Source organism: Chiroxiphia lanceolata, chromosome 14 (assembly GCF_009829145.1).
Source record: "Chiroxiphia lanceolata isolate bChiLan1 chromosome 14, bChiLan1.pri, whole genome shotgun sequence".
Lineage (NCBI taxonomy): Eukaryota > Metazoa > Chordata > Aves > Passeriformes > Pipridae > Chiroxiphia > Chiroxiphia lanceolata.
Genome location: NC_045650.1, coordinates 18141670 through 18157250, shown reverse-complemented (window position 1 = coordinate 18157250; position 15581 = coordinate 18141670). Strand labels below are relative to the sequence as shown.

The 15581-nt window shown below is 42.7% G+C and overlaps 1 protein-coding gene across 4 annotated transcripts in view; it reads right to left on the bottom strand.

Moving 5' to 3' along the window:
- Positions 1-531: 531 nt before the first annotated feature.
- TAF1 (TATA-box binding protein associated factor 1) overlaps positions 532-15581 on the bottom strand; it is a 30082-nt gene continuing 15032 nt past the window's right edge. For 2 of the 4 annotated variants that reach the window (XM_032702492.1, XM_032702493.1), the window contains exons 20-40: positions 15374-15523; positions 15127-15246; positions 14796-14971; positions 13809-14050; positions 12363-12570; positions 11912-12077; positions 11532-11743; positions 11180-11288; positions 10878-10976; positions 9973-10150; positions 8629-8696; positions 8129-8251; positions 6965-7057; positions 6802-6886; positions 6214-6281; positions 6015-6131; positions 4840-4965; positions 3519-3617; positions 3135-3285; positions 2159-2336; positions 532-1133 (exon numbers count right to left, since the gene is read on the bottom strand). In XM_032702492.1, coding sequence (XP_032558383.1) covers positions 917-1133; positions 2159-2336; positions 3135-3285; positions 3519-3617; positions 4840-4965; positions 6015-6131; positions 6214-6281; positions 6802-6886; positions 6965-7057; positions 8129-8251; positions 8629-8696; positions 9973-10150; positions 10878-10976; positions 11180-11288; positions 11532-11743; positions 11912-12077; positions 12363-12570; positions 13809-14050; positions 14796-14971; positions 15127-15246; positions 15374-15523 — 2985 coding nt within the window. In that variant the 3' untranslated portion in view covers positions 532-916. The remainder of the gene's footprint in view (positions 1134-2158; positions 2337-3134; positions 3286-3518; positions 3618-4839; positions 4966-6014; positions 6132-6213; positions 6282-6801; positions 6887-6964; positions 7058-8128; positions 8252-8628; positions 8697-9972; positions 10151-10877; positions 10977-11179; positions 11289-11531; positions 11744-11911; positions 12078-12362; positions 12571-13808; positions 14051-14795; positions 14972-15126; positions 15247-15373; positions 15524-15581) is intronic. The other 2 variants (XM_032702490.1, XM_032702491.1) reach the window with 2 other exon arrangements.

Genomic DNA, 15581 nt, shown 5'->3' with positions numbered 1-15581 from the left:
TGTGGGGACACCGGAGCCCACCAGGGGCGCCAGGGCCTGTGGGGACACCGGAGCCCATCGGGGGCATCAGAGCTTGTGAGGATACCAGAGCCAAGCGGGACACCGGAGACCACCGAGGCATCACAGCCCCCCAGGACACCAGAGCTTACGGGGCATCAGAGCCCATTGGGACACCAGAGCCCACCGGGGGCATCAGAGCTTACGAGGACGCCTGCACTCACTCACCGGGCACCGGCAGAGGGACAGCAGCAGAAGCGTCCGTACCCCAGTTCAGGGTGTATTTCCATGGGCTCTGCCAGCTCCACCACGGCTCCACAGGCAGCCCCGGGGTCTGCACGTGCTTTCCCAGGTGGCTGAAAGTGAGGGGTTTCTTGGCCTCAAATTACCAAATTCTGATTTCTGGAACTAATTGCCACTTAAAAGTAGGGCAGCTGCTTGGGAAGTGTCGAAATATCAAAACAAGTCAGGGGTGAGATGTCAGATGCTGTATTTGTTCTCCCAGAGAAAAGCCTCCCCTTTATTCAGTGAAAATTGCTTTATACTTGTTTATCAACAGCAAGTGTTTTATTCTGAGCAAGCTTTTTTTTTTCCCCTGACAGACATGAATGTATCTGACAGGCCAGTATTTCTGAGGAATTGTTTTACATCTATAAACACTGAACTGTATCTGGATGCTGGAGCTCATACAGGCTATGACAAGCCAAGGCTTCAGCAGGACATGTTTGTCTAAAGCTTATTTTTCACCGTTCACTCCATCACATAACATGTTTTATAACCAATTAAAATATTATATTAAAAAAAAATAATCTGCTCATTAACACAGTCCACGCTACACTGTTCCTTACACCAAACTGGGACAGGAGACATTCAGGAGCCAAGAGTGGCCCAGGACAGCCATCATCTCAGGAAAGGGAGTTTATTCATCTGAGTCCAGGTCACTGTCTCCTGCGATGGAATGAAAGTCCTCGCTGTCTTCCTCATCCTCAGACAGATGGACCTGACTTAACACACTTGGCCCAGAGCGCTGCTGTTCCTCCTCCTCCTCCTCTTCTGAGATCTCATACCCTCCAATACTGCTGAAACTAGTGTCTCTTGTATTGGATTTTGGGTCTGGTTCTTCATAGCTGCCGTAACTAGAAGAAAGAAGAGAGCGATTTCAAATGAGCTGCTGGTACCAACAATTCTGTATTTAACTCCTGTAAAAGCTCCTTGGCTTGAAGTCCTGTGAACACTCAGAACTGCTGTGCACTTCAGTTCTGCCACTGGCCAGCTTTCTAAAATAAAAACACGCACCAGTTCTCCAAGGAAATTCAAGTATCCCCACCCCACTCTGATATACTCAGGGCAGGAAAAACATCCCTCCAACACCTTCTATGTGTCACATTCACTGCAGACAGAAGGCAGAGAGCCTGTTCTCATCATCATCTCCAGCATTTCCTGCTGACTATTGTCAAGGTCCTGGGCTGGACTAACCATTGCCTGCCAGCACAATTATCTGTACAATAATGAATTAGGCAAATATCAATAACAGTATTAAGGGACTGAATTCCCCAAGTAGAGAGAGAACAGAGAATCAAACGGCTGACGCTACAAAATGCCCAGAGAAGGAAGAGTAGGTTGGTGTTCTCTCAAATGCAAAAAAATAAAAATAAGATTTTCCAATAATGGAACTCCTTCCAAAATACAGAATATGCATATTCCTATTCTTTTGGACTCCAGCTGCATTTCAAGTCAGGAGATTTTTAGAGAAAGGAAAAAAAAGTTAAGCAGCTAAATCATCTTTAAACTTCAAATCCATCTTGCAGTTTCAGATAACTTGTAAAAACCTTTATTTGCTTTGCTTTCTAAAACCAGTGTGTACAGGAAATCATCTAATTTACAAGAAAGAACTTACTTTTTATTTCTTTTTTTTTTTTAAATTTAACTAATATTTTTATTAGTGAAAATCTAACAGCAGAACCAAGGCAATAAGTAACAAATTGCAATTATAATTATGTAATTATAATTGTAATTGTAATTATGGTTGCAACAGTAAAAACAGTCACAAAATAAAGAAAAGATGTGCAATATTCTTCAGGTTTTTATGATGAACACTGCAAAAAACTTTAAGAGAAGGGGTTTTAAGAATTGGTTTAAAAAGGTTCTCAGCTCTAATTACCTGATATTGCTGTCCTCCATAACGTGAGATGTCTCCCCACCATCTCCTTCATAAGACATCATGCTTTCCTCATTGTCCATGCCCATCCTTGTGTTCTCTTGGAGAACATGAGGCTGTTTAGGTCTCACTGCATTGGGCTCCACATCTGAGTCACTGCCACTCTCACTCAGCTGGATAGCTGTGCAATAAACCAGCATTTAGTCACAAATAGGAGGTTTCTTCTGTCAGGTCCATACCTACTGTCTTTTAAAGGCTGCAATGTTGACTGTAGGGAATGTTTATGAAGTAGTGTCTCCACAAGGAGCAGGAAGGGTATCTGGGAGGTGATACCACTGACTGAGTGCCCAATTCTGATGTTATTCCAAAGCAATCTCATTACCACCATTACTCCAATAGTCTTTTGTCTTGTCTACTTGGAATAATTCCCCTTTCTTCCCCCTTAATAATTGTCAGAAGTCATTGTTAAATACCATTATAAGCTTTTCTGCATGACAAGTCTGTAGTAAAACAGAAACAGTCTGAAGGAACCTCTGTACACCTCTTCCAGTTCTTGATAACACTGTTTTAACAGTAGCATTTGACAACCTTGTTTCATATCAAAATAAATGTTGTGCTTTTACTAAACTTCCCATTCCTGGCTCTGCACACCAAATCTTACTCCCAGTCTTTTCAGAACCATTTGCAGTTTCACTTTATGAAATACAACCAACAAGATCTTGTCTTAACTCTGCTTTCTTTTGTGTCTGTACTTACAGAGTAAATTCCTATTCCACTGTGTTTTCTGTTCCACTCATGTTCACCCAGTTTTCTCATGTTGCCCCTTTGGTCTCCCTTTTTCACCACTAAACCATCCAGTTATGTATCCCAATTATGCTCTGTGCTCTCTACTGCATGTTTTTGTGATGGAAGCATGAGATTAGCTGGGTTAATGAACAACCAGTTCCCGGTCAACCTTTTATAAAAGAAGGACACTTACATGAGAAAGGATTGTCCCCCTCCTCATCACTCCCATCATCATCATCCTCTCCATCAGACATAAGCAAGTCTTCATAGAGGACACTGGCCTGGGGCTGCTGGGCTGATCCTTCTTCCTCGTCAGCAAGGTCACCATCTGCATCTTCCACTTCCTGGGTCATACAGAACAGGGATGCTGAAGATCCAACAACGTGCTGCCAGCTTCTAGCATATGTGTATTATTTACCACGCTGTCCACCCTGAAATGTTCCCTCTTTTCACAGTGCCAACATTTCCAAACTGCATTTCAGAGCCTGGGAACGGGCACCGCTGTGTCTCAGGGCAGCAGACATGGCAGGCAAGTCAGCACGTGGACTGTGGCTGGGGTTTCTGTGAATATACTCACTGGGGCTGGAGTCTTAGGCTTCCCATCATCATCTTCATCAAATCCTTCAATATCTACGTCAGAGTCTTCCTCGCCCAGCCTTCCTCGCCCCTGGCGCATCTGAACGGGAACACAAATAGCAACAGCACTGAGGAAGGACATCAACCAGGGGGTGTGACTGACATCTGGGCCACAGAGATGGGTGTGGGAGGACGGGAGGGGAAAGCCAAAAAGAAAAATGGATGTGCATCACTCTCTGAGCAAGGATTCTTTTTCTCTTTAGTCCAAGATCAGAGAGCACAGTCTCCACACACTTTTACCTGATGTGCTCATCCTTGAAATAGGAATCTCCAGCCTTAAAGCACCTGAGTTCCTTGTTTAACCAGCTATTTCTGGAAAATACCACTAGCTCTTAAAATTTCATAACATATTTTAAAAGCGTACAGCAGTTTCCAACAAATCTTTTTCTGCCCTTCTCTTTCCTGTTCTTCCCTCAGACACCATGAGTCCAAGATACAGAGGACATGCAGACTCTATCCCAAAGACTATAAGTTGTCTGCAGAAAGCTCGAAGACTTCCAGATCTAGAAGGCTACAGATGGCTACAATACTAGACAGAACTGCTCACAACCAACTTCTCTTTGCCTGCACTGTTCAGAATAGCTCTCACCCCCTTTCTGGTACCCCCTTCAGTCCCATGGCCCCTAACCCTCTTCATTCTCCTTGTAATTTATTTTCATGGTCATTTTACTGCATCTCCTTCTGCTATTCCCCCTCCTCCAACATTTTTTTTTTGTTCAATACAGAATAAAGACTAAGAAACAAAATTCTGTGGTTAATGTGATGAGTTCATTTATAAGGATTTAATACCTTTAACCTGTCTGCTTTTTTTTCCCTTTTACAACCATAAGGTATCTACAGTGGCAACCATCTCTTCCTAGCTCCTATTTTCACTGTATGCAACCGTAATGATCTAATTATGATCTTCTGAATCTGTAGATTATCCTTCACCATTTCCCTATTCAGAATCAACAGGGGATTGCACATTAACCCTCTGTAGCATGAGTCACTAGGTTTCCACTTCCAAAAGTAGTGAAGCAAACAAATACCTGGCCTTAGGCAGATTCTTTTGCAGCTTTTGATTCTCTATACTTTGTTTTGCAGTATCTCAGTTCCCAGTGCTCTGCAATTTTTTTCCCTTTTCCTTCAGAGCAGTCAAAATGAAGGAAATTGCCTGGAAAACCTGATTTTTGTCCCCTGTTTCCCACAAAATCGTCGCCTCCTTTTAGGAATTTGCTCAGACGACAACTCTCCAACCGGATTTTAAAATGGAGGATTCTGACCTGAGTTCCTCCTTTCCCTGGGGTAGTGATGGGAGTGTCCATAGCAGACAAATTGCTTTCATCTTGATAGAATGAGGCACCATGTGACAGACTGAGAGAAGTGATGGTATCATACAAGTCAGGTGGCTAAAGTATTGGTGGAAACAGGAGACAACATTCTCTTGCACAGAATAGAGAAACTACTGGTCTACAATCGGGATGAACAACGCAAAGAAAGCTTTGCTCTGTCTTCCTGTAGCACAACATTTGCATTTTATCATCCAGTTATCAGCACAGAGATCTTTCCCAAGGCTTATGAACTTCAACAGTTTTTCCAAAAAAGCAAAAGGCACATCTCAGACACTAGAATGATGTGCCCTACTTTACTAGGCAAATTCCAAAGGCAATTTTATTTTTCAGGAAATAACTTCTCATTCCTGGCGGAAGTTTTTTACCTATGTTTTGTTAAAAACAACCAAACAGCCCAAAATAAGAAGAATTACTTAAAAAAAAAAAAATCTAAATAGCTTACAAAACTTTGCCAAACTGTAAACAATGAAAAAGCAGCCCAGCATTAAATTGTGCTGCCAACTTGGTCTGTTACACATACAAAATACCTGACAATTGTCTGCTATAAATAATGATGATGATTTAAAAATGTTATTTTCCATTAGAACCAGAACAAAGAGATGTAAAGAATCCCAGCAATGAAGGCAGAGTTGTACTTCACTGACCATATCAGTCCGTTTCTTCACTCAGCAATAAGCCTTTCCAACAATAACACCACAATAACAGCTCCTTGGTTTCTTCCCAGCACTAAACTATCCATGTCTTTTCCTCACGTTCTCCTTACCTTTCCACTGCTTGTCTCCTGAGGGTTTCCAATTGTTACACTTGCACAGCCTTCCAACCAACACTCAGCTGTACCTGACTACAGAGCTCACCTTTAGAGCAGTTTTACAACTTGCTTAGGAAATGACCTTCTCTGCCTTAGGCATTTCACCCTCTGAAGCATCAGAACCACTTCTCATACTTGTTCTTAAAAAATAACTGTTTGCACACCACCTAACAAGGTACTCTACTAAAACACAGACTGCAGACAGATGGAGAACAATAAACAAAGAGGAACCTCGGGATCAGACATCCAGGAGATGAAACTAAAACAACAGAAGTGAAAGCTTTGCTTGGTCACTTGCCTGTGGGGTGTAGGGACCAGGGGTCATTGGATCAAGGCTCTCCAGATCTGCCTCCTCCAGTGCTGCTTCCTTGGCAGTGGAGATGTCTCTCTCGAGTTGAGTCAGGTGCTCATCGTACTAAGAACAAAAAAAGCTCACTAAGGTTCCAGAACAGAAAATTCAAACGTACAAAAATATTCCAGTAAAGCTGCCCACATACCTCAGCTAAAGTCTGATAGCAGATGTTCACAATCTCCTGGGCTGTTTTTGTGTACTGACTGTCTGACCCTGTAGGAAGAAACAGATTTCTTCAGGCATTTCTGATCTTTGTTTAATTCCAGCTGCCAGGACAGCAAGACTGGTTTTGGTTACCCAGCTCTCACCACACAGGCTCCTGAATCCCAACACCTTCTGATGTAAGGAGAAATACAAAGCAGGGTTCACACTTGGCTAACACAGCACAACCAGTTTGCTCCAGGACTAAACGCATGATTTAGGACACAGGAAGGTTGTAGCCTGTCAACCTCAAGGAAAGCCCCAGAAACAAATCACTGAAGCAGAGATGTGCACTGAACAAGTAGAACATCCTCCCCAAATATGTGCCCCATTCTATACCAGGTGGCGAACAAAGCTTCATGTGACAGTGAAAACATCCCTGTTTAAGCCTCTCTTTTCTCAGCAGGAAAGGAAAACAATCATCAAGTTCATGATTCACAGCTTCGGGCTTCGACACACTTTGACAGCACAGGTACCCAGATGAATTAATTTAAGTCCAAAAGGCAGCTGAAGCCTTATTTTCACCACCTACCATTGTACTTGATGCTGTTGGCAAGGATGAGGTTAACATCATCCAGGAAAGTCTCTCTGTTCTGGTACTTGTGTTTGGAGATATTCTGGAAGAGATTGTCACCCAGTAAGTAACTGAGTCTAAACATCTCTCAAGTGGCTGCTGCACAGTTCAGGCTACACACCTTGCGGATGGTCTCCAAATCCATTGGATTAGCAATCACCTTGTAGTAATCAGGAACAAACTTCTTGTTAACTGGATGATGAAACGGCCAAGACTGAAAGAAAGAAAACAGGCAGGTTGATAAAGCTCCTGTGTAGAATTTTTTACAGTTTGAGCAACAAGTGTCATAAAGCATGTCTCCAGAACTGATTAAAACTCACAATATATGGAAAGCATTTAAAAGACATCTTGAATCCAATAGTTTAGTTCAGGAGGGACACAGAGAAAAGATCTACCAGTTGGATTTTTAACTAGGCCTGTTGACATCTGTCTGACAGCACGAACATGTAACACAAAATAATAAATTTACAAAAGAATTTTCTATTTAATATCACTGTTTTCTTCACAACATAACTGCAGCGTCCAGCAAGAACACTCGCTGCTTGTACAACAAACAAAAAATATAATCCTAGGTCTGACCTTACAACAGGGGCTATGTAGTTAACCAGTTTAACAATGAATCATGGTATGATGGCATAGAAAAACTCTAAAGTCTGTTTCTAAATGTCAGAAATGACAACTTGGCAACAGAATGTAACCAGCAAAGTTTATGCCTGTCCTCTGTAAAAGTCCTCTCTGATTAATTTAACCACTACAGACTCTTGTTCCTTACTGCATCCAGACACAAGACACATTATAGATAAGTGACACTAAAATCCTTCTGTCTGCAGTTTTATTTAGCAAGTTTAAAGGGTTTTCTTTAACACTAACAAACTAGTACAACATTGGGTACACCTGATCAATTAGAAATCAGCTTATGTTTCATTTGCACCTGAAAACTGCAGCTTTGCAGAGTGCTTTGAGATGTACCAAAGCAAATGCTATAAGCAGCATCAGAGTATGTTTCATAAGAACCCTGGAAATCAGTGATTTCATGCTAAAGGGAGGTTGACACAGGAACTGTCCAGGAGTGAGAGCAGCAGGAAAAAAAGAGTGGAACCCAGCATTCACTTCTGAACCTTTGCTCCAGTGAAGGGGGTGAGTGCCAGTCAAATACCACAGGGCAGCTCCCTGACAGAGCACTTTTATTTTGCAGTGCACTGCCAACCACAATGTAAATACAGTCATAGGACTATAAATCAGCACATTTTGCACATCACACACACAGTCCACTCAACCTACGTACATCTGGAACTGCCATCATCTTCTGAGTGACAATGTTATCCAAAATGAAGGAAAAGGCCACTTGATCATCATCATCCAGGAGGGGATTAATTGCTTTTTCTAATCGAGCCAGTTTATCTTCCTTCTGCAATAAAAGCAGGGGACATCAGTGGCTGACCCTAAACCAATAACTGCTATATCATGACACTCTGACCCAGAGAGACTCTCAATCACCTTTTTATGAAGACACTTGTAAATAATGGGGGGATAACAGCCAGGATATAAGCCTACATACAGGATAAAATAACTAGAGGAAGAAACAAGCATCTATTTTTTTCAGAAAGACTCCAATGGGAACTGTTTAAAATGGTAAAACTTCAAATACGTCCTGTGGTGGGAGGAAGAGTTCCCTTAATCTTCTTCTGCTCTCCCCAAAGACCTGTGTTTTGCCTATACACATCCTGACCAGCCCTTACCATTCCTCCCCCTCCATTCTGATCACAACTCATTCACAAGACTTGCCTCTTTCAGCTTCTCATCACACAGGTCCAGCATGGACTGAGAAATCTGGGTCAGGGAGTGCTTTGGCCCTGCAAACACACACAGCAAGTACAGCCTGATTAGAAAGGCCCATGTCACAACATGACTTCACCTTTACTCCTAAAGCACCACTGGTTGTATTTCTAGCACAGCTGGGAGTACATCCTCGAGTATATTTTCAATACACGCAATTATTAAAGTCTAGTATGGATTTTATATAAAAAAAGGTTATTTGTAGCAAATATCCACACTTCTGGTATACATTCTGTTAAGGTTTGGAAAGAAGCTGTGCCTGTAGAAGACTGGCCTCCAAGCCCTCCACCTTTGCCAAACATTCACAGCACAAATCATGAAATTTCTGTTTCCTTGACTAAATCCAGTCAGTGAAGCAGAACTGCTAAGGAAGGCAAGGTGAACATTTTAAGAATATTCAAAACCCCACAGCTTTAAATAATTTCAGGATTCCTCAGACATGGAAACAAGCATTTGCAACGGAACTGTGAAAAAATAAAGCTTATTTATTAGGATAAATCAGGGATTTAACTGTCAAAATAATAAAGGAAGCAGTAAAGACACAAACCCAGTGCTGCCTGTGTCACCCACAATGCTGCACAGCCCAGAGAGAGTCAGTGCAGCTGGGAGGTTTTTATATCTGTTGAATTAAGATATTTTGGGCAAAGACTTTTCTATCAGCAGTCAGAATAAAGTTGACTCTCAATGAATCAGCACTTTCCCCCAGCAGATACATGCTCTACTGCAAAATCCATGCTTTTTTTTTTTTTAAACTACCTTTCATTCATTTCTTTAAACTAGTTTCCTGACCTTTCCAAATGGGGAAAAATTTATTGCAACTAAGGACCAAAATATGCAAAATCACGGCAGTAAACTCCACTCAAAGCTGCATCTCCAAGGCACTGGATTCAACAGGTGTGAACTATTCCTATTTGTATTGAAAGATTCATTCCATAAAGAATGAAAACAATGTTTTGCTTAGTTTCACCCTCTGTAAAGGAGATAGACAGGACTTTGCCTCAGTGCAGTTTAATACATGCAGCAGTGCCTCCAGTCACTGATAGTTCCATAACAACTTCTGTTACTACTTCACAGTCATCAGTTAGTTATTGTTACATGCCAGGGTCCACTTCTTTCTCACTTATGAATTAGTTCACTAACATTAATATATCCTTTCAGGTGTATCTGGAAAAACACACATTCATTTTTGCCATCCGGCAGAGAATTTACTCCGCTTTTCTGCTGCTTTTGTTGTTTCTGAAAGTTCCACAGCTCCATGTATTAGCAGGGACACGATTTCTCCCGTGTTTTTACCATTGTAGGTCGCACTGTTCTTCACAATCAGCTCCAGGTGCTCCCTGAACTCCTCCCGGGACGGGTACTGCCTCTTACGGACATTTTCACGCAGGGTCTGCAAATCCATGGGCCGGGTGATAATCTTGTAATAGTCCTTGACAACTTTGGGATTCACAGGCGTGTGGAAGGGGTATGTCTGAGGATGACAAGAAACAAATGCTTACTAATGCAGTGCTAGCACAGCTAACCTCAGTTTAACCTCCACAGCTGAAGGGGCACTAACGTATAAAACCTTTAAACAATCAGTTCTTTTACTGAACCAGGGAAAACCTAACAAGCTCAGCCCCACGGTGGCTATCACTTTCTTCTACAAAATGTTCTCTAACACCATTCTAAGAAGGAAAAATCTCACAGAGAATTCTCAGATGGTATTTTTGGTTGCAGCACGAAAGTCAAGAGACTAGACATTAAAAATCTCATTTCAACTCAAATCTTCCATTTAATCTTTTGATTTTGCAAGTTTCTGGTAAAATATGGTCAGGAAGAGTGAAGTACAAATTTTCTCCAGTGCCACATGTATAAGAAAAGCATTACACACTGCTACATCAAGTTTCATGCATCTTGTTCTGGTTTTGTTGGGGAAAAAAAAGAAGTCTTAAAAATAATCACATCCCAGCTTTGAATATTTGTCCACACAAAACTATCCAATGCTACTTTCTACACAGGTATTTTAATCTCAGAAAGCTTCTGAGCTAATTTCAGAAATACAGCACACCACCTGTGTGTGTGCAGGGCAAGGGGGACAGGGGTGGCACACCCCTCACCTGAGAAAAACCTGGCCCAATTCTGGTGTCTACAACACAGAACCTGCTTCAACCACATTGCTTAAGACCCAGTTTTTGGGTGCCATAGCTTAAGCTTACATTAGGAAGATCCCTTATGTCATTGATGATGCCCTCCAGGATGGATGACAGCGTCACCATGGGGTCTGTTCGCCGCCGGTGGATGGATTTGTGGGGACGCTGAAGAAATGAGAGGCAGAAAAATGAAGGCAGTTACCAGATGCAAAATATTTACTCACGGAAATCCCAGGCAATTTAGTTTATTGGTTTACTGGGCAGGTAACTGGGCACTCAGGGGTTGCACAGGAGTAGTAGAGGACCTGGCCAGTTGGTACAAACGGAAATAGAGCTGCTGCAATCAGCTCAGTAACACCTTCACTCACATTCAGATAATCACAGTGAACTGTTGTCCCCACTCGCCGCTTCTTCTTTGGAGGAAGCTGCTGTTTAGGAAACTTCAGGACCAGAGATTTCCTGCGAACCTCATCAGCACTAGGGACAAAGAAAAAAGCACAATACTTTCTCCAGCCCTCTTGTGAATCAAGACCATTTGTCCCCCAGTATTGCCTCTGGTTCCATCTGCCTTAATACCAAACACACAATCAAAATTCTGTAGTAATAGTTTATGTAAAGCCGTGTCACTTTACTGCTGTGACTAATATACATGAGTGTTCTGCATTAAGCTCTAAATTGTTTTTTCTTATTATTCATCAGTATCTCTGCTTCTTCCCTTACCTCTCGATCAGTTGTTTTCCCAGGACGATTTTTGTCCCTTCTACTTTGATGAGTTCTTCATTATCATTGTGAATGACTGTTTTTTCCAGCTCTTCCTCCTGCTCCTCTGTCATCGCAACAGGATTAGAAGGTGGGGCATTTGTTTGGTAGTAGAGAGGGCAAAACTTATTAGTCCTCATATGCCCAATTGCACCACATGCTCCACATTTCAGCTGCAAAAATATGAGGAAGGTGACAGATCAGAATTCACACGTGAGCTCCCAGTTTAGAGGCCCAGCATCATTAAAATCCCCTAGTGAGACCTTTAGTACATCACTAAAACAGGAAACTTCTCCAGCACCCAAGACTTTCTGGCATGTTTTATGTATGGATGTGCTTACTTTCAAGTCTGGACGCTCTTTCATTTTCTTGGGCTTCTTTTCTGGAGGGCCCTTGAGTTTCTCTTTCTCTTGGTTCCGTTTCAAGCGCCGTAACTGCTCCTGGATCCTGCGCCGCTCCTTCCGCATCTCCTCGCGGTGCTGTTCATCAAACAGAGCAAACTTTCGTCTGGGTGGGAAAAAAAAATAAAAATACAGAAGTTTTTTTAGCCTAGCTGATGATTTACCAGGTACTCTTCTGCCAGGTCTATCACTGCACAAAGTTCATAACACCCTCCAAACGGAGTGACATTAAATCTCTCTCTCCACGGTTACAGTGCCGGGCTTCCGCGCTCAATTCTACGTTTCTTCACTTAAACAAGATTGCCAATGGAATCAAACAGTCTACAGGCAAAGTTAAAAAGGGGGAAAAAAACAGAGGAGAAAAAAAAAAAAGAGATCATAAAGGCCTTACATGAACTCTTCGTCCTTGGTGGTCCGTATCCGGCAGTAGGCATCGATGACCGCGGGCTTCCGGACCGTCTCACATCTCACATATTCCTTCCCATCCTCGTCTCTAAACGTGCGATAGATCTTGAGGCGTCGGCCGGTGGCAGAGGAATTGAGGCTGGTTACAGAGGCAGTGTCATCATCCTTGTGAGAGTTTGCTGAGGCTCCTGAAGCTGATGCCACAAGAGAGAGTTTTATTTAATTATTTTTTTTTTCCCCACGCTGTAGAAACATCATTGTTTAAATACAGCAGACAAATGTTGGCATAAAAACTTCCAAGACACAAATTAAGGAAACCCTAAGCTTGTTCCTTTGCTTGTTCATGTTCTCTTATCATGACGTGGATAAAGGTGAAACAGAAGTAAAACACTGAATTATCCACATGGATTGTAAAGCCAGAAGAAACATCTACAGCCAACAAGGACGCACAGGTGCTTTAGTACAACTTGCAAAGCAACTGCAACATGGCCCTGAAGATCGACTGTAGTGGTTGCCATCATAGGTATGGACATCTGGCAGAAACTGAAAGTCAGCTATTATCCAGTTTTCCTAGGAGCATTCCAGTCAGTGAGCTGGCCTTGCCTCATGTGACCACAGAACCCTTCCAGCACCATTCATAATTTTGGTTGAGAGGTTTTGTTCAAAATAACACTGGATATATCATCAGGAAGTGTTCCACATATCCCTTACTAAAGCATTCCCAGTAATTATCTACTTGTGATTTATTCCCAATCTGAGAATAAATGGCAACAATAATGTTGATCCAGATGCAACAGAGCTCAGCTTTGCTCACACACATGCTCATGTGGTCATGAGCACTGTCATACAGACAGAAGTTCATTCACAGGTCAAATATTTTACCTGCCAGCTGGGGACATGTCAAGTTCTTTGCTGGAATGCACTTAAAATAAACACATCTGCAGGAGATCCAAATCTGGCAGCTGCCCAATCACCCCCAAAGACTCTGACACAGCCCACAGTGTAACAGACACTGCTGTCAAGCTGCAGACTGTGCCTATCTGTTCACATACAGATCAGTGTTTACACATAAGATCCAACTAGAGAACCATAAGCTGGTTGCAGGAACTATTTGTGAACACATCTTGAGAAAAACACTGAAAAACAGCTCCACCCCAAAGAAAAAAGGCATTCACTGCATGCAGCAGTGAATATCTAAATAAATACCAGAGTAAGTTTATAGTTCAAAAGAAACAAAAGCCATGGGGCAAAGAAAACACTTCACATGCATTTTCTGCTCAAGAGAAGAGGGAGAAGCCCCAGATAATCATGTCTATACATTCTCTCTAAGGAATCCACACTCTCTTGAGAGGCCAGGTCACCACATTTTGCAGCCTGACACAAAGTTCTGCATCCCCTCTCAGGCACAATTCTGGTGGTTGCAGTTACTTACACAGTCCCTTTTTGTCTCTCCTGTCCTTTTTGCCCCTCTCTTTGTCATTGCCACTGTCTTCTCCCAGAAGCATCCTTTGCAATTCCTTTCGTTCCTGCTCTTCCCTTTCCCGAGAGAGCTGAGAACTAGTTTTCTTGTTCTGTAACATGTTCTCAATATTCTTGCCCATCTCTTCAAAGTCACTGTCTTCAGCTGAGCTGCTATCTGTGTCTGTTGACAGGATCTCAGTGGATTCCAGAACCCTGAAACAGGAGGCACCTTGAAAGTCAGTTACTGCTGCCCCCCACTCAAATAAAAAATAAAAAACCAGCCTGTCACTTTCCCAGAAATACAAAGGTAAAAATTATGCAAAAGCTTGAAAATTAAATGTTGTGAATTACTACTACAAGAACAAGCATAATATATTCCTTTCTCAGTTCTCCTTGTAATCCCCATGTCTAAAGGATCAAATTGTTCCAAGCCAATCTTCTCCAACAAGTTGATCTCTTCTTCATCAACAGTAATATTCCCTCACCACTCTCAGGTCTTGGGCCAGAACAAGGAATAATACACAAATTCTTCTGGCAGTTCTAAAGCGTAGGACATAGAATTGGTAGCTGTTACCCAAGGTAGATATGGCAAACCACTCATAACAAAACAAAACAAAACAAAAAAAAAGGGAAGAAAAAAGAAAGGAAATAGGGTGGTCAACTACTGCTCTGTGGAACAGCAGAATATCTCATGTCATTATAAGTGGCAGACTATGCAACTTATTCTACCTTTCCAAAAGGTCTGTGAGAGCAAGAAGGACTAAGAGGAGTAAGGCTGACCCCTGTTTCTATTTAACATCCAGAGGCCTCTTTCTCACTGCTATATTTTGTGGGCCCAAAAAGCTGAATCGACATCTACACCACCACATATCAGTGAGCCCCAGGCATGCACAGTGCTGGACTTCTAAGGTAGGGACAGGGTGGGGTTCAAGGCTGTGAACATCAGATAAGAACTTACTTATTCTGTAAATCAAAGATGCGCTGACACTCCTCTTTGTATCTCTCCTGATGTTCTGCCACAGAGAACCGAGAGCCACGTGCAAATTTGCTCATAGGACCTTCCCCTGACCGAGCCTGCTCCGTGGACATCGTACGGACCACATCGATCACCTCCCACCGGGACAGCTTCTTTATCTGGGAACAGGAAGGCAGACACACAACTGAGGGAGCTGACCACGGATCTCAGCTCCTTTCCACTCCAGGGCAGAGTATAAACGTGTATGCCCCTTCCACCATCAGCTGCTAAATCCATTAGGGAAGTCTGGAACCTGCTCCAGGTGCACGCTCACCTCCTCCTCAGGGACTCCAAATTTACGCAGAAGCTGTTTGGCATTTTTGAGAGAAAGTCGGCGCAGATCAGCATCTGTCCCAGTCACTGTCTTTTTCACTGGCTGAGGCTCTTTATCATCCTGTTCAGAGAAAGATTCAGCCTATTAATGTCATCACATAGCAGACTTTCCCAGGCTCATGTGGTATTTTGTCTTCCCTCCATTTCTCCCATGTGACTTTCCAGCTATTGCTCCTTGGGAACTGTACCTTCTGCTGGGTTGGTTTGTTTGGAATCTTGACATAAGAAAATCCTTCACCACAACCAGTAGGATCTGCGACACCAGTCACTTCTAGGAGGCACTTGCCCTTCATGGCAGCAATGAAGGCTCGTGTGGTGTTCCACGGAGCCGTGCGCACCTGCCAGCGAGGAGGGAAACAATCAGAATCCTGCTCCATCCGTGGAGAATTCCAAGCT